Consider the following 18,707-nt stretch of genomic DNA (forward strand, 5'->3'; position numbering starts at 1 on the left):
GAGTGTGTTTCTTGTATCTCTGTTTCATGAGGAAGATCAAAAAAGGATCTGGGGGAGCCCTTGGACCTGAACCATCACCATGGTCAGTTTTTTCCCACGCAATGTGGTGGGCAAGGTAGAACAACCAACGTTCACAGTTCAACACTGGCTCAGCACATAATGCAGTGGCTTATCTCCTTACTTACTGGACAGCCCAAGTTGACATTTCTCTGTGGTAGTTGGGCCAACCCACCATGGGCCCACATTATTATGTACCTCATAGCCATGGGATGGGCCCAGGTGTGAGACCGTCCCCCTAATATACTGGGTGGGCCTGAGGTGGATAGCCTCCAAGGCTAATGGATGGGCCCACAGTCTAGATATTTCAGATGTACCATAATGCATAACTTAGTAGTCTTATGATGTATAGCCTATTACTGTTAAATCAGTACCGCAGTAAGGGGTGGGCCCATACATTGGTTGGTGAGATTGCCAATATGGATAATGTCCGGCATCCGGCGGCACCGATGAAGACAGTGATAAAGGTTATGTAGCCTGTTACTGTCGGATTCAAAGGGTGGGCTGACAATGTAAGATCACCAATACATATGTGGTCATCCACGTCTAGCGAGCAGCATCGACGACACAGCATACCAATACTGAAAGCTGTGATAATGGCCGGAAAGGGTGGGTTGACAATGTAAGTTCACCGATACATATCGTCATGCACGGCCGGTGTACAGCATCGACATGGCATATCAATACTGAAAGCTCATGTGCAGCCTGTGATGGTCGCTGGAGTCAACAACCATCCATAAAAGCTGAGGTGGCGAAGGCCAACAGCTGAAGTGGTAATACAAGTTTATTGACTTGCACTTGTAGATGCCCTGGGGTTAATCTACAAATTCATAAACATCCCTATGTACCATACCGAGACTACTATGTGCAAGACAAGGAATCATCAATTATTGACATGTACTTGGAGTATTCCGCTCGGGGTACATCTACAAATTGATGGACATCATCCCGCATGTACCACACCCAACTGATTCTGTCGCCGTTCACATTGTCCACCCCATGCCAGACAATTCTACCTGAAGCTGCCGCCATAACACCTGAATTATAAGCGATCTCAATGCCAATATTGGGCATCCGCATTCGCGCCGGTCCATAGCCGCTGACACTGAGCATCGCATCAAACCATTGTGCACAGGATAAAGCATCATGGTGCAAGGGTGAGCGTCGGTTGCACAAGACGGCGAGGACTGTGAACACAGATCCCCATACTCTTAAGAGATCTGCCATGTCCTGCAATTGATTATTGGCTGCCCATAGACCGAGGCCCAGCTGGATTGTCAATGAAGACCAGTAGAGTCTGGGGTGCATAATTCTCAATGCAGCAGCAATAAGGGCCGCCGGTCTCTGCATCACCTGACATAAAGATATCCCACCCACTCGGAGGGTCGCTGATATTTCAGGATGAAATTTTGGAGCCTATTAAGAAATGAGGCAAGGCTGTTGGATGTTTGATGTGCCAACTTACTGGATGACCTTGTAAAAACCATGCTGGAGAGAGATTGATGCAACCAGGGGTAAGGCCATGATCACTGCTTTGCAAATTGGACTCATGGGTACGCCATTATGTTGTCCTTCACAGCGCCGCGAGTGATACTTGTGCCCAGCGGCCCTGACATCATAACAGTCACCGCCATCATATCATTCTAAAATGACTCAGCAGATATCATTCGGCGGCGGACGCAAACCAACCTGGATGGCTGCATCAATTGCTCCAGGAAGATACCATAGGACAATAATACCAAATTTGTCGAGGACAACTGCAGGCCGTTCCAGAATAATTTGACGATCCGGCGGGAATCGTGCAAGGAGTAGTTCTTCACGCCCAGACTTGAGGCCAGTCTCCATTGTTTGCAGCACTTCTGAATACCTGGTTATATCAAAGTTGATTGTGACTAACGCCGATTGAAGTTAAAACCAGCAGCGCACAAATCTTAGGGCCGTACCTGGATTGCGATATGCCTCGGCAAGCGTCCTGGCAAGTTTGGAGCAAGCCATGAGTAAGACAACATCAAGCTCAATCGGAGGAAGGACCTTCGGCCCCACACCGATGAGAACAGAAAACTGGCGGGAGACATATTCACTGGCAATGTGAGTTGTGGACAACGCCCAGTCAGCAGGAATGGGGTTCATCGGACGAGGGACAGAAACATCATAAGTGCTGCCTTTTTATAATTGCTACTGATCATGAATGATGGGGCCTAACATCATAAATTAAAGCATTGCAGGCCACCGGTGATGAGAAGCACATGCCCGAGTTTTCCCATGAAGGGATTGCTCCAACGTAATGATGCTGGCTTCTCAATATATTGCAGCATACATCAACATTAATGACGTGTTCAGCTACATCCAGCGTGTAATTGCAAACACTTGAAAAAACTTTTCAATTGGCAGAACTACGGTGAAACTACATGGAGGTCCTGCGGCGGTGATTACGCCAAGGTCCAGCAAGAACTTTATTCTGCTCCACATGGCGGGTGATTCATATCAAAAGACAAAACAACTCTATTACATAGACATGGAACCAATGTTCGGGACTGGCAGCGGTGGCTTACTTGAATGATTCTCTGTATACCAAGTACAAATGGCAACCAAAAATATGGACCGGCAGAAGGCATGTCTACAATGGACCAGTTCCAGATGCAGATTCACTAAAGACCTGTCTCAGGTGAGAACTGCCGGCGTTCTGATTAGTTGAAGAACCAGCAACACCATTTTGGCCAGAACTACTGGCGGCATGGGCAAGAGACGTTCCAGCGGCAGTGGAGGGACCCGGAGTGATGTTTGTGTACAAGCGTTCCATTGCCTGTGCTTGGCCCTGCACTGAAACCCTGACTGTAGGGTGTACTGTAGCTGGGGATGGGCAGAAACATAGCGTTACTGAATGCGGGAGGGATTGACACATTGGGCATGACACGTTGCCGAAGGGACTCGTAAGCTTCCTGCAGGATGGATGTGGAATGTGCTTGCTCAGCCAATTTGGCCTTGGCAGTCCGGAGCTGTTCCTCACGACTGCAAGATTCAACCTGCATGTCATTCACATCCTGCTGCAATGCTGTGAGCTCGTCGCGCATGGCCTCTAGATTTTGAATGTTTGTTTCCTGCTCGGCAAGACGGACATTCATGTTCGAAATAAGCAGCGTGGAAGCGGTATGTCAAGCATGGAGTTCAGTCAACTCTGTTTGGAGGCTATTGATGACCACCTGCAGGCCCACATATTGCAGTAACATATCTCCGTATTATATGAGTGGACGGACGTGCATAATATCCCGTATGATACGGGCCAGCGGACCATGGGCCGAGGGTAGATATATCCTCGACTGTGACGGATGGGCCGGGAGTGTTATTATTCCCGATGGAGACGGGTGGGCCCAGGTGGGGAATATGTAAAGTAGATGGGTGGGCCGATGGACATGAATTTTCAATAGACGGATCGGCCGAGGTAGTTGGATATTATGTAGATGGGTGTACCAAGGTAGATATGTATCAAATAGCCGGGTATATCAAGGGTGCTTGTTATCACATAGACAGGTGGGCCCAGATATATATCATATTAGACGGGTGGGCCGATGAATTAATATTATTTTGTAGACGGGTGGGCCGAGGGGAGCGGTAAAAGATGTATTATATACAGGTGGGCCGACGGGGAGACATATATTGCATAGATGGGTAGGCCGACGTGGGGGGTATATAAGATAGACGGGTGGGCCCAGGAGAATGATAATTGTAGACATGATGGAGCTCAGCTAGTTGTATATCATCCAAATCAAAGGAGGGTGATTATTCAAAGTCATCTAATGATGTGGTATGGCACGGAGCTTTGCAAAGGGGGTGAAGTGGAAACTCGAGCGAAGTGTACCGAGTTCCGAGACCCGGGTCTCGACAAACAAATATGTGATGTCCAGCACACTTCCGATCATCTGGTATCTCATTGAGCAATGGATGATAATAGATCTTTGAAAGCCAACATCATCCAAGCCTACCAAATGCCAAATGCCAAGTTCCGACCACCGAAAATTGAGTGAAGTGTACCAATATCTGAGCCCCAACTATCGAATCCCGAAAATCGACCATCGAGTCCCGACTATCGAGTCCCGACTACCGAGTCATGAAACCCGACGCCTGACCATTGAATCCCGACAATCGAGTATCGAGTCCTGACCAACGAGTCCCGTATATCAAGTCCCGACCATCGAGACCCGAGACCCGATGCCCGAGACCCGAGAACCCGACGCCCGAGACCCGAGATTCGAGACAAGTTCCAACTATGGTGTCCCGGGTATCAAAATCGAGTGAAGTGTACCGAGATCCGAGGCCCGGGTCTCGACAAACGAGTATCTGACATCCAACAGACTTCCAATCATGTGGTATTTCATTGAGCAATAGATGATAAGAGAAATAGATCTTTGAAAGCTCAGATCATCCAAGGCTCCCTTATCTGATCCTCTCAATCTCCACCCCCTTTAACACCAAAGTGCAGACATTCAGGATTCAGCTTCTGATCTCACAAGATCAATTCAATCATGGATGTTTCTTCCACTTCCGATGATGAAATAACCCTCTTGCGCACTTGGGCCCTGACTGTCACTCATGTGGCATGTGATTATACGGAACAGAAATTCAATGCAGAGAAGACAGGAGGAGACCCAGTTATACCTTCTCCAAACCTAGACACTGATCTGGTGATGGCTTGTGATCAATTGGTTGATCGGCTCATAAAGGCATATAAAAATCCCAGTGAGTCTTCCTGCAGATTCGGAAAATTCGTTTTATCAGTCAAATTGCTTCATCACAGTTCAGATGCCGATTGATATTGCAAGATATAGCAAATTGATCTCCCCAAAGGACACGGGGCGTAATGAAGAGAGAGAGGAAAAAGTTGCTCGAGAGGTGTCCTCCTGGCCATGAGGGCACAAAGTTGATCGACATACCGCGACAATTCTTTGATGCATCCGTGTGCCATCATCGCATGGTACCTCCCAGACGCCTTGACCGATGCCACCCAGGTGTGTTATATATATTGTGACTGGATGGATATTGAACATCAAATGGTAGTACAGAATGAAATTTGGGGCGGCCTCGGATTTGCTAGCTCCCATGCTCGAACAAAGCATAAAGCTCGATGGGATTTGGTGGACTAATCAACAGTGGTTCACACCAAGCTCGGAAAATGATGTCCTAACTCCCGGATGCGTTAATTTATCTCCGGCATGGTTTCAGCAGGGGCACGAGGTAGGATCTGATGAGATGGCGATCTCGGTAGTTAAACTCACCAATCCCATAGAATCAGTCCGATCCGGAGGTATCTGCATCATTGAAGGGACCATCCTCCGAGAACATCCTCAAAGCCATTGCGAGGCCAGCAGCCATTGCCACAGCGGCACTCAGGGTGATGCATCCTGAGCAGTACTGGGCAGGGTTGCAGGCCTTTGCGAGCCTCGGAGAAAAGGCACGAAGCAAGGAACTGCCGAAGATGTCAGAGACTCTCCAGTACTGGGCAACGGTGTTTTAACAGCCTCACACGTCATATGCAATCGGGAAACCCCGAATCATCGAGACCCCTCATCGATTTCCGAATGCTTTGATATTCTCACTAGCGTGGGGAATTATTCTAATGCTCGGATGAGTATGCCAAGCCTGCAGCTGGAGTTAAGGTACGATCCGGGGTGCATGATTGCATTTTCGGGAAGGATTGTCAGACACGCGGTTTCATGCAGTGGAAGGGGATCGGATTGCCTGGGCATGGTATATGAGGGATGCTGTTCATGTTTATGCTGGGATTCTGTCGTGTGGATGGGCAAGGTGGATTGGAAGAAGTAGAAAGGTAGTTACCCGTGTAGACCCACCTTCAAATACATGATACTAGAGGTCAGGCACTCCATACTCAACATTCGGGTTTCGGGTCTGATAGTCGGGACTCGATATTCGATTTCACCAGACTACCGAGTACAGGGTTTCGGGGTTTTCGGTACACGGTACCCCGGTACTTGAATAGTCGGGACTCGATATTCGATTTCACCGACTACCGAGTACCGGGTTTCGGGGTTCGGTACAACGGTACCCGGGTAACGGTGATTCAAGAAACAACTCCCAAAATTGATGAGTGTCATGTTTTGAGTTTTGTTTCGATTTGTTTCGAGTGTCGAATCTCGGGCCTTCGGGGGATTTTGTGTTTCGGGGTCTCTGATAATAGGGACTCGGATACTCGGATGGTCGGCAACTCAACATCTCGGGCTTCGGGAGTCGATTGTCGGGACTCGGGTTTCAAGACTCGGTTAGTCGGGAACTCGGATAGTGCGGATTCGGGTTTCAAGACTCGGTACCCGTACTCAAGAAAGTGTCGTGTTGTTTGGAGTTTTGATTTGTTTCGTGTCGAATCTCGGGCTTCGGCTTCGGGTGTTGGGTTTTGGGTCTCGATATTGGGGACTCGATACTCGATGGTCGGCACTCAAATCTCGGGCTTCGGGAGTCGATTGTCAGGACTCGGGTTTCAAGACTCGATGTGTGGGACTCGATGGGACTCGATGGTTGGGACTCGATGGTTGGGACTCGATAGTCGGGCTGTGGGACTCGATTGTCAGGACTCGGTGGGGACTCAAAACTCGCAACTCATAGCAATGTTCGAGTTTCAAGTCTCGTCTCGAATCTTGGGCTTCGGGACTGGATATCCGGGACTCTATGTTTGGGACTCAATATTTGGAACTCAAGATATCTGGATCTCGATACTCGATATTTGGTATGCAGGACTCAGCATATAGCAATAGGTCAGATATTCGAAAGTCAGTATGTAATTTTCAGTACTTATTTCATCATGTACAGAATTTAGACTTCAACATTCTGAACTGAAGGACTAGAACTACTCTGGTCCCCTTGGGTTCAATTTGGTTAGGACGGTGGTGTACATCTGAATCTCTGCCATTTTCACGGATGCCAGCTTGTTGATCCTCAATCACTGTCAGGAGGCGTTCCCTCATCCACCTCAGTGCCTTCAGCGTTGCAAGCGAGCTTTCATCCACCTGCTCGGGAACAACAAGATTCGTCCTCAACGCCAGACTAGAAAGGATTAGTCATCACTCAAGGAAATTCTGTAAAAGTCTTACTAGCCAATGCTGGTAGTGACAGACACAATTAGCGAATACCTGATCCCATGGCCATAATTCGTTCGGGATGGCAGTTGATCCGGTCCACCATGGAGTACCATAGGTGGATACAATGCGGGAGGGATCCCCCAGATCTGCAACGTCTTGAAACTGGCATAGGTGGGATGAAAAGATGTGGTCCGGAACCATGTTCCAGGTGAGCTCGGGAATCAACTGAAGAATATGAGCAACCGGGCTCGGAACAACCGAAATGATGTTCCTTGCAGCTGAGTACTGCAGGATGGGAGTCACAAAAGTCTGTTGGAAATGTCAGCATTGACCACCACAGTCATCAGCCTCTTACAGCTATCTCCCATTGCAGCCCGGCTTTAAAGTGCGTGATCCGAGTAGCAGATGGCTCCTGGGTGTGGGCAGCCTCCATCTGATATTGAGAGATGGACGCTCGGATGCGAGATGCAGCCATTGACATTGTAGCTGCAATATCTGCCTGAGTGAGTGTGAGGGGTCGGAACCCATTGCCGGAAGTCTGAGAATTAGAAGGGGATGTTGGGGGAGTATGCAATACAGACATGGTTAATGCAGGATTATGAAGCTGGAAATGACAATGACAATGGCAGTTGGTTCGGAGGTCAAGATATGAGCCACTGGTTGATTGATAAAAATTTTCAAACTCCGACATGGGTCGACCCGGCCAATTCCCGGGACTAAAATGTTTGGGTCAAAGTAGCTGTTTCATATCGTTGGCAAAAAAAATTCATTCATTCTCGAGTGTCATATCCCGTATTCTGGACCTACGTCCGATGATGTTCCCACGCCTTCCGGATGCACATCCGGACCTCCATACCCTTATCCATGACTCCATACCCTTATCCATGCCTGCAGTCCTCCAGTCCACTATCGGTTTGGATCCGTACACCTTCATACATCCATATATCCATACCTTCGGACCTCCGCAGCTAAGCCTGCTTCATCCACCCTTGATCCCATCGGATCCGAGCTCATCCTACCTGAGACTTTACCTTCCCTAGACTACCAGATGATATCCATGATATATATCCTAGTCTCGTCTTCACCTAGATCTCCGGATCCGCTCATCCGATATCCAGACGCCTCATCCGATATCTCTAGACCTCCGGATCCGACCTATACTCATATCCGAAGCTCAAACCTTAAATCAGCGTCTATCTCCTTATGGTAATCCTCTTGACTCCGGACTTCGGTTATCTGTGTTTCCGTCTTGCTTATTGATCCTTGTACTTTGTTCATCTCCGAGTTCATTTGTTTATGTTCCGTTCATACTTACCAATATGTTTCCACATGCTCGTACATAGCATTTGTCTTCAGCTTACTGATCCTCTCGGATCCCGTCCAGTATATAAACCTCTGTACAACTCCTGTAAAGTTTCCTCAGTTTGAATATCATCTTAGATTCTGCTCAACATAGACTTGCTCTCTCACATCCTAGACTTCACTCATTCTGATCTCGGACTTCGGTCCATCTTAGTATTGCCTTTCCTTAGGCCTAGGGAAGGATTCCCTAGGCCAACCTTCCGGTCCTCCGGATTTATCCTTCCGTCTATATCCATTGCTTAGGGATTGACTCCCTAAGCCGAAGCTTTGCCTTTCCGGCACTTCCTGTCTTTCCGAGACTTCTGTCTAAACCCCGTCTATCCAACTCTACCATAGTGTAGTCTACCTCCGTCTGTTTCTCTCCGGACCTTGTCCGTTGTAGCCCTTCTTCTCTTGTCCTAGAATCCTGTCCGCTCCTCCGGTCCTCCGGACGTCGTAACCTTCGCACCTTCGGACGTCGCAACCTTCGGACGTCAGCAACCTGCGGACGTCGCACCTTCGACGACCAACCTTCGGACCTCCGGACGTCCTGTCCTTCGGACTCCTCCTACCCTATCCTGCTTGGCTCTGTCCCTTGCAGCCTATCTTCTATGTGTTTCCATCTAGGGAGCTTACCTTCGGACTCAATGCAGCGGGTGAAACTCTTCCAGAGTTTCCTATACTCATCCGAAAGTTTCCCGCGCTCATCCGGAAGTCCTCCAGCACTCAACCAGAGTAGCCAGCCTCCGGAAGTCCTTCGGACTTCGTCGGATTCCATCTGGACTTCATTCTGAAATTAAGGGCACGTACTCGGGTAAGGGGCACAGCGCATGAGCTGAGGCCAAGCCCTTCGGATCCGTCTACCTTGAGCTACGGTCTTAACCGAAGAAGGAAGGTTCTATGTTCGATGAGTTTAATTCAAAATAGAAGACGCGCTGTGACGGTCATACCAGCGCTAGGTGCGTATGATGTCATAGGCATATTTTGCCTTGCCCAGAGGAAAAGAGTAAGGCGCTAGTCACCAGCACTACTCAGCTCCAAGCTATCCGCTTTGGAAACCACTTTTCTCCCATAGCGCGCTACCCGGTGTAGAGACTCGATCCTGGGTAGCCTCACAATGGCACATATTGCAACATAGGTCGAGTCTACAGTATCATGCATGTACACGACACTTGCACGATAAACGCGACGTTTGCACGACCGCGCGACTTAGGCGACACTTCCACAACATAGGCGACACTTGCGCAACTTGCGCGCGCTTTAGGCGAATTTCCCGCGCCCTAACGCTATAGGGCGCCTGACTTCCCACTGTGTTTTCCATGTCCAACCAAGTTCCCAGGTATGCATTTCTCTCATTTATCATTTTACAACTCGTACCATGTTTATTTTCACTGGTACACATTTTCATTACCATTTTTTTACTGAAAACACACATTACCACGGACCACCATCATCATAGACAGTCACCATCTCCGAGTTTTTTATGTTTGAATAATCATCGCAAGCCCTAGTAGCAGTTAGCTCTAGTGGCCATATCCGCATCAGTTGTCTTATCAGCATCTCAGTACACGTCTTAACATCTCACTATCGCTCGCATACCGCTTTCACCCAGTTCCGCTTTTCGACGCGCGACTTCCCCCCCGCTTCGCGCGCCTATAGCGCCTTTGTTCCCGCGCGCCTTTCGCGCTTCTTGGCGCATTCCCCCTAGAGTTGACCAGTGATATTTGCTTCTCCGCTTCCCCAAGGGACGAACATATCGCACTCAATTTTCCTCCCTTCACAATTATATCAGCACCCTCAGCTGAGTTGAAGATCCTTCACCGGTCCGGCGCCTAGGTATTCCGTCCTCCATCAGGAAATCGCTGAGGCAACGGTTCGTAGTTGTAGTTGGTAAGATCAGATCAAAAATTCACGCGATTATAGTAATGAGAAAAGTACAAAATAATAATAAGAGAAGCAAATTGGTAGCGAAGGATAAGATTGGCAAAAAGGTATACTGATGAAAATAGGCAAGTGTACCACATTTCTCGACTGCATGTCCCTATGGTCACCAGTGACCACTTGGGATCAAAGGCTCGGCCCTATGGGATGCTTATGTAAGTCCGAATTTTTTTCAAAGTTCAACATTAGAGTCTCTTACTAGTTCTTCTCTCAATGCTACACCACCACTTAATTACACTCTTAATCTCAAACTCTCACTCTCTTTTGGCCTTCCTCTTGGTCCCTCCCTCTTGGTCCCTCCCTTATGGTCCCTCCTCCTTGGTTCCTCCTCCTCGTGGTCCCTCCTTCCTGGTTCATCCTTCCTGGACCCTACTTCATGGATCCTCCTTCTTGGACCCTCCTTCCTGGATCCTCCTTCATGACCCTACTTCCTGGACCCTCCTTTGCGGACCCTCCTTGGACCCTCCTCCCTCTTATACTCATTTTCTGTCTTTTGTAGTGTTATATATGTATATATGTACTTACATCTTGTGAATTACAAAATGAATTTTTTTTGGAATAAAATGTGTGTACAAAGGTGAAAAATTTTTTGTTGAAGCCACCCAACATTATCAAACTTTGTCATGGCTGTCAAGTGTTGGCAACATTTGCTGGTTTGGTGAGAAATGGCAAGTAATTGCAGGTAGACTATCATGATTGTGCTTGTGGGAGTTTTCATCCAACTTACTCCGGGTATATAAAGCATTTTCTAGTGAAATATCATTTTGATAGATATTATACAAATTTTAAATCAGGTAAAGCTTGACAAACTTTACCATTTTCACATCACTTCCCTGATGTCCCATGTCCTGCCTATGTCCACCTACCTCCGCTGGTGCATTATTTTTCCTTAAATGTTGCTACTCATCAGTCGCAGGTCTTATTACATGTATCCTCGTGTTCTGCAGTGCAGCATGTTTATTACCTGTCACTACATCATGCCCTCGCAAGTGTCGCTACTATTCTCACCTACGATTCCCGAACTTTTACACAGTATGATAAATGACCCGTCGCACATACAGTACAGTACCCCCCTCCCGGACCTTTGCTGGTGTCGGAGTCACTTAGTCACTATATCCTAGTCTTGGTGCAATTGATTCCGCTCTTGCCAATCTCTTTGATCACGTGTCACTTGACTTGAAGTGCACATCACTAAAGTTCCCTCTTAAGTTTGACTTTCACAATGTCGGGATCACTATCGGTAGTCGAGCTATAATCTAGTCGCTATCGGGCATTTCACTTGCACTGTCTTACCTTACTCCTCGCTTTCGCTCCTTTTGATTTCTTCTTGCTGTTGCTAGTCGACGTTGCATAACGCTATCGCATAAAACAACTTGCAGCGCATCTCACTATATGCACGTTTTCTCTGCGTGTCGGAACTCACTTGTGCTGATCGCTATAGCGCTACTCGGTTTTTGGTCTTAGGTCGCTATAGGTTATTAGTCCTTCGCGCTATCACTACCCTTGCATATTAGAAGGGAGTTGCTTCAATAGCAATCGAACATATATAGTGCGCAGTATGCCAAACATCATACTCCAACACACGTGCTGTGATCGCATCGTGCATCAACACACAAAACAGCGATGGACTGATCAGAGTCATCAGACTAGTACATATACTGGCCATCATGCCTGGCGGAATATCCTTCGATCACAGATGGTCATTCCATCAAGACATGATGTGTTAGTTTCATCAGTATCTTCCGTCTTCACATCTACAAGTGTGCAGTGACGCACACCACTGACATGTGACTGGCACCCTGATCATGTTCCTCCCATTCATCAAGCACTTATCCTTGAAGCCCACCAATGACCATTATGACATCAGGAAAATCACTGGTTGCTCTTTCCCGCTTATGTCACTTAATGTTTAGTGAAGGTAACTAAAAACACAGACTCCTACCCAGCCACCCCGGGGAGAAGTCCTCTCATCCTAGAGCCACAATACAAATAAAACCATACATTAGTCATCATACTATAGCCGAAATTTTGGAGGACAACTCCCCACAGCGACTGGCAAAACTTGTTGTGGCGCGAAAGTTGAACACTGTTTGTCTCACCTAAAATATTCAGATCTAAGTATGAGTCAGCAACGAGCGCCTCCACCCCGCCGCTCCCATATATGGTCATGTCCTTTCGTAATACATACACAAACACATTGAACTTGTAATAGAGCACACAGCGACACATTTAAATAGTATCCCTATGAGACAATGAGATGTTAGCTGTACCCCCCCTCCTTTCAGGATGCCTGCCATTCCTCCAGTTAATGCTATGAACAGTGTCCTTCAGCTTATGCTTGAAATGAAATATCGCTGTTGGACCTTACAAAAGCAATAATATCAACACCACAGTGAAACTATCAACTAATAAAGGAGTCACTGTGGCAACATGCAGCTGAAATCTGCCATCTTCTTTTCTTGTCCACTGGATGCTGCGAGGTTGTCTTTGGCTAGGCGTTTGAAGTAGTTGTCGGGGTTCTTTGTGACGAGATGGTTGATCTGTCGAGTGAGTGCAACAGATTGCATTTCAAAGCAACAAAAACGACATCTACGCAACTTGAAGACTCATTCATCCACAAACTCGCACTGAAAATCAAAAGATCACGCCAAATATGTTTAAAATGTTACTCGCACTTCTGGATGTGAACCCAGGGTGAAGGCGGAATTTTTCAGTGGTGGACATAGAAGATATGCGCGAGAATATGAGGAGGACAGGCACAAGATGAAGAGATGGACTTAGGCAAGTTTGGAGGGGATGATTCCTGTCATATACCATATATCCGGTTACAGATCCGATCCAGATCCAATGAACATATCCGTCGTCCGGTCCACAGATCCGCTTTGATTCTTATTTCATTTCCTGTCATATAACTCTAACTATCGTTCATCTTTCTTTCGGTATTCCTGTACACCGGTATACCGGTTATCCTTTACTTCCGCTTTGCTTACTGATCCGCTACACTTACAAATCCGCTTTTACTTGTACTTCATTCCCGGTTCATGATTTGTGATCCATCCGACTTACCAATACGCTCCACTTAGACTTTGCTTATACTTTCGTTCATAGCCTCGCACCTTTGCTTATTGATCATTCCGTTAGCCATCCGTAGTATATAAACCTTTGTATATGCGCTGTAGTAGATCAGTTTGAATATCATCTTAGATTGCACTCATTCCGTCTGGACTCTAAGTCCCCCTGTTATCCGTCCGGACTTGAGTACACTACTCTTGTCTACTCTGAGACTTAGGATAGATTCCTATAGTCTACATATCCGCCTCTGTCATTCGGACAGTCCTCACCCGTAGTTTCTAGTCCGGATCCGATCCGGATTAGCCGTTACTCTATACATTCGATATCCGGAAGTCTTAACGGATCCGTTGCAATACAAGACTTATCCGTTACAATACTTATCCGTCTCACTAGACACGATACTTTAGCTCTCTGAAATAAGGGGCAAGACTCGGGAAAGGGGCACAGCGCACGAGCTGAGGCCGAAGCCCTTCGGATCTTACTACTTGAGTACGGTCTTAACAATTCCACCATGATTGATATTTGAATAAGAGGAAGCGTGACGATGAAAACAATCCAAAAGTACAGAAACGGCAACGACGAGCTGAAGAACGGAATACAGCATTAATGATCATAGTTTGTGACACTTCTCAGACAATAAGACATAGTACTCACCTGATTGACTGAAGAAAACTGTGATATGTGCATGCATCTTTGCACAGAGCTCAAATGAGCGCTGCAACACACTCCAGTGCATCTTCAGTCTATTTTTGCACTCAACTGGCACCCCGCAAAGAGTGATAGAGGCACTCGCACACACCAGTATCTCCATCAGCACACAATCCATTGCAGCAGCTGTAAGATCCTTGTCAAAAGAAGCGAATGCTCAAATCAAACAAGCCGTATGGACATTGACAACAGCACTTGCCTATGACAACTTTGACATCGATTTCAAGACTGCACAGCCCACAATCGAGCACCAGTCCCAATTCATTAGTTTGACTTCTGCAACCACAATACCTTTGTATGGTATTAATAACCCTGTGGTCCTTCAGTGCTCACATGAGATATGGCAGAATGAATCAAGCGGCCTAGTTAGAGCATCCCTGGCTGCCGGGAAACTCACCACAAAGGATCTGCGCATTTTTCATCAAGAAAACTCTTATGGGACAATCCCACCAGGGAAACATCTATCTCCATGCGAGGAGAACTTTGCCTGGCATGTTCGTGACATCCTGCTCAACCACGGCAAGTATTTCGACTTCCTAAAACATCACCATGACGATCTGGTTGTTATCAATGCCATCCCACTGCACAAGACAAGACAAGTACCTTGCCAAGCAATGCCCATCAAACAGTCAACAACTGATGGAAATATCAAGGTTATGGACCCCTTTTGAGACAAGGCAGAATTGGGGAGTGTGAAAGGTTGGATTTGATCCACAGTATGATGTTGATATGTCTGAGCATGTCCTCCTTGTCCATGGAGACCTTTTAACCAAGGAACAATTAGACACGATCATCAAATCACGACATATTGAGGACACACCTAAACACTGCTTTCAGCACGTTGTGTTTGTTCCTGGTCTCTTTCACTTCAAAATGGTGTGTGCCGATGCACTATGGCATACATGGATCCAACCACAAGCTGGTTGAACGGACATCAATAGCCTTTGGCAGCATGTTGGTGTCTTGAGGCCCCGTGAGACTGGAAAGTTCGCATTGAAGCCAGGGTTTCGATGGATGCATGACATTCTGCATCACGATCTCTGGGCGTCAATATTAGATTGTTGGCTAGTGGAGGCTCAAACAATAAACAGCACATGGGACTCACTCGAAGTGTTCGCAAAATGTGCGCCATCATGGGAGTTGATTGTCGAGATGTCAGAGTACATAGTCAACGAGTTTGTTGCCAATACAACAACACTTATGAACCTGTGTCAACGACCTAGACAAGAGCGTGATCAGCGATTCGAAAACCAGGTGTTGCCCAACCGTGATGAACTACTCTATGTCAATCTCTGTCATGCGATGAACAGTGGTGATATCGGACGAGTCAAGGCCTCTTTCTTGTTGTGGATCTACATATTCAAAGCAACAAAAAGCACAAATATGCATATCATACAGCTCGCTTTATGGTACAGATGCGGTACATTTATCCCGAGGACCTACAGTGCATGTTTCTGTCAATGTGTTACACATTGACCAGAAAATACAATACCTACAGACAACTAATCCAACTGAATTGGCTTTGCAAATCAACCAGAAGGGCCTTCAAATTTACCCGTGGATTGGCTGGTAGAACGGAATAATCTGTATACAAGGTACAATGTTTCTATCAGTAAACTGAAGGGCAACAACAAGAAAATAGGTCATTTTGCAGGGAAAGGATCAAATCATACGATCCAACACATCATCAACAAATCCCCTCTGATTGAACTCTACCGGGAATGCCATGTCAAACAGTGCACCATAAAACATGTGCCACCGAACATGACAAAAACTTTGCAAAAACTGTGTGATGAAGTATGAAGGCACTCACCACATATATTTACAGCCAGAAGACATGCTGACCATCAAGTGGAGGATGAGATTGGTACAGGGATGACTATGTTGGTACAAGGCAAGGAAGCGCTAATGGACTGTGATGGAGAAGTGGATTTAGTGGGGGCAGAGGACGTCATTGATTATTGACACAAGTAGCGCCGCTGGGAGAATGTTTTCTTGATTGAGGTTGGTGTTAGAAGGACCTGCGCGCATTGGGCAAAGATGGTTCCTCGCTGTTAAGAAAGACTCAACTTTAATTTGGTAGGTTGCAGAACAGAACAATGGACATACCATTATGGCCGGATTGCTTGCATTTAGAACACACAGTTACTTTGCGTGGTTTCTTAGGAATATTTGCAGAGTGGGCCGATGGATTAAGCAGATTTGATGCTGTTGAGAGTGACACCACATTGGACATATTAATGAACATGTTAGGCTGAGGTGGTTGCACAGCTGTCGCAGGGGATAATGCTTGCGGACCAAATCCAAGATATTTCTACCATACTCATTGGCATAGCACCAGTCTGTTAAGTCTTGGAGGGAAGCAACATTGGATAGCTTTGAGTGAAGGGAGAGATCAATGTGCATTAAGATTGGATCCAGAAGAATAAGAGCAGGACTGAAAAATGGATCATTGATCCCAAATCAACAAGTATCTTCTGGCGCCAGGTCTTGAGGTCAGTCTGTAGTGCATAGTCTCTTGTATCCATTTTATAAGCAGGAAGCATCGTTTTCCATTTTCGCTTGGGCTTTGCTGGAGGTGAGGTGTAGAAAAGTAGGAACACGTGTGGAGTGCAAACATCACAGCAGAAGCGCGGCCTCGTTGTGCGCTTCTTGCATCTTTTACAGCAGACATCTGAGTCATTATTGTTCTCTTATATTATAGGTGTCAAGTCAACGACTACCGCATCAGAATAGAATGATTCACCGATCAGATTATTCCCAAAATACTCGTCTGCAATTCTGCATCTACAAATTGTTCAGTTTCCAGCCTCAATGAAAACTTCCATGGCTGCTACCTTAAATTCATCTATGTCCAGACCAGTAGACAATGGCAGGATTTTCAGAACTCGTGGATGTGCAACCCCAGTATTCCTACAAGACGCTGCAAGAGTATCATTGATTTCACCATCTGATTCACCACTGCTATCACTGCTCTTGTCATCATGATTACTTCTCTTCACAACTCCTTCCAGACGTGCTGCCTTCTTTGGGGAATCTTGTTGGGCTCTTGATTCCATTTCCCATTTGCCCTTTTCCCTTTCCCCTTCCTCTTATAATCTTTTTCAACAAATAAATACTGCTTGCCTCAATGGAGGGATCTCGAGCAGCATGGCCCAACCTTTGCATCAAGGTACAGAGACTGTGTATATATCCCCATTGGACAACTAACTTGACATCCCAAATGTCCAGACCCTGTTAACATGTATGGTTGAGCTAAGACCAGCGAGACAGAACAAACTGACCATTCCTGCAGCATCTGTACAACACATCCCCCATAATTCACCGCTGCGCAACTTCGCCATCATGTCAGTTCTGAATTCCTGCATCATTCCGGAGTGAAACCAAACAATTTTAGTTGGAGTTCTGGTTGCAGCTGACTGGAGGTACTTGGTCATTCTCTGTGTGTCTTGTCTTGAGTTACAGAATATCATGAACTTTGGGGGATGTATTCCTTGCGTAAGTGAAGGATACGGTTGATGTCGTGGAAGCTATTTGCTGAATGGAGCATCTCAACAACAGCAACCTGTATGTTCTGTCGGTCATTCAAAAGTTGGATCATGCAGGTGTTCTTGTCCCACATATTCAGGGATACCATGACGTCTTTCAGGATGTGTGCTGGTAGGGTTGCTGAAATGATATGAAATGGTACATGCGATGGAAGGAGCCAGTGAAGTCTTCCAAGCTGACTATACATATTTGGGGCGAAAGTCTTTCCCCATTGACTGATACAGTGCCCCTCGTTGACGGTGACATTAAACAGGTGCACCGTGAAGTCCCTCATTCTCCATAGATCATTGAAACACTGGTCACTGAGAATAATCTCGGGGCTCGCGATAATTACTTGATATCTACGGCTCTTGGTTCCTGCTCCATGCTCAGAATGATTGCAATAATAGTGAACAAGACTTAACATACCTTGAATCATGTCATCTGTTGCATTTGTGCCAGTTACATTGACTGCTGAGATACCTAGCTGCTGCAACTCCTTGATATTTTGGTCGCCAAGCCCATTGAGTGTGGTAATGAGGATTACAATCCCGTTATTATTGAACAGGAGGGGGATCCAGAACATTAGAGTTTTGCCCGTGCCTGTTGGAGCAATGGTAATGACATCTTTCCGATCTAATTGTGCATGTGCACATTGCAACTGGAACTTGCATGGCGCAATGTCAAAAGTAGCATTAACAGTATCTTCAATCAGTGAAGCATCTGGGATTGTATATTGTAGAGCAGATATTGATCGTGTAATAGATTGTCAAGATAGATTAAGATACCATATATAGGAGTGGCGGGGCGGTGTCCTGCATGATTTGGGAATCATGCATGGACATGACTACTAGGTATCCCCCTAAAAGACAAAGTCTGTTAGTCTTAGTCCTCAGACTAGTCAACCCATACCTTGGTATCAAACCTTGGTCCATAGTTTCAGTTTCCCTCAGCGATTCATGAATCCACCATGTT

At 46.5% G+C, this 18,707-nt stretch overlaps 6 protein-coding genes across 6 annotated transcripts; 2 read left to right on the top strand and 4 right to left on the bottom strand.

Annotated features, from left to right (window-relative positions):
- Positions 1-918: 918 nt before the first annotated feature.
- DFJ58DRAFT_843456 (uncharacterized protein) lies at positions 919-2,187 on the bottom strand (the record flags this gene model as incomplete). Its single annotated transcript, XM_041392971.1, has 6 exons — positions 919-1,410; positions 1,435-1,473; positions 1,523-1,545; positions 1,652-1,700; positions 1,747-1,916; positions 2,001-2,187. The coding sequence occupies 6 exons, from the start codon at positions 2,185-2,187 to the stop codon at positions 919-921; spliced, it is 960 nt and encodes a 319-aa protein (XP_041241499.1).
- A 487-nt stretch (positions 2,188-2,674) lies between these two features.
- DFJ58DRAFT_843457 (uncharacterized protein) lies at positions 2,675-3,179 on the bottom strand (the record flags this gene model as incomplete). The annotated part of the gene is made up of 2 exons (XM_041392972.1): positions 2,675-2,907; positions 2,936-3,179. 2 exons carry the CDS (start codon positions 3,177-3,179, stop codon positions 2,675-2,677), a joined length of 477 nt encoding a protein of 158 aa, XP_041241500.1.
- A 1,821-nt stretch (positions 3,180-5,000) lies between these two features.
- On the top strand, positions 5,001-5,566 carry DFJ58DRAFT_730497 (uncharacterized protein; the record flags this gene model as incomplete). Its single annotated transcript, XM_041385903.1, has 3 exons — positions 5,001-5,060; positions 5,110-5,286; positions 5,339-5,566. The coding sequence occupies 3 exons, from the start codon at positions 5,001-5,003 to the stop codon at positions 5,564-5,566; spliced, it is 465 nt and encodes a 154-aa protein (XP_041241501.1).
- A 1,304-nt stretch (positions 5,567-6,870) lies between these two features.
- Positions 6,871-7,795, bottom strand: DFJ58DRAFT_799119 (uncharacterized protein). The gene is given in 5 exon segments (XM_041390726.1): positions 6,871-6,988; positions 7,008-7,073; positions 7,102-7,107; positions 7,155-7,451; positions 7,498-7,795. 5 exon segments carry the CDS (start codon positions 7,723-7,725, stop codon positions 6,911-6,913), a joined length of 675 nt encoding a protein of 224 aa, XP_041241502.1. The 5' UTR covers positions 7,726-7,795; the 3' UTR covers positions 6,871-6,910.
- Positions 7,796-14,164: 6,369 nt separating this feature from the next.
- On the top strand, positions 14,165-14,866 carry DFJ58DRAFT_624202 (uncharacterized protein; the record flags this gene model as incomplete). Its single annotated transcript, XM_041381082.1, has 1 exon — positions 14,165-14,866. A coding segment is annotated over one exon (702 nt), but the record flags the coding sequence as incomplete, so codon positions are not given.
- Positions 14,867-17,673: 2,807 nt separating this feature from the next.
- DFJ58DRAFT_663697 (uncharacterized protein) lies at positions 17,674-18,027 on the bottom strand (the record flags this gene model as incomplete). The annotated part of the gene is made up of 1 exon (XM_041382388.1): positions 17,674-18,027. One exon carries the CDS (start codon positions 18,025-18,027, stop codon positions 17,674-17,676), a length of 354 nt encoding a protein of 117 aa, XP_041241504.1.
- Positions 18,028-18,707: the final 680 nt, after the last annotated feature.

This window comes from Suillus subalutaceus (assembly GCF_016647625.1).
Source record: "Suillus subalutaceus strain FC151 chromosome Unknown DFJ58scaffold_89, whole genome shotgun sequence".
NCBI classification, from domain to species: Eukaryota; Fungi; Basidiomycota; class Agaricomycetes; order Boletales; family Suillaceae; genus Suillus; species Suillus subalutaceus.

Coding starts and splice junctions, on each gene's coding strand:
- DFJ58DRAFT_799119 (XM_041390726.1), bottom strand. CDS start 7,725: ATGTCTGTATTGCATACTCCCCCAACATCCCCTTCTAATTCTCAGACT. Junction 7,452..7,497: donor GGCTGCAATGGGAGATAGCT/GTAAGAGGCTGA, acceptor CATTTCCAACAG/ACTTTTGTGACTCCCATCCT.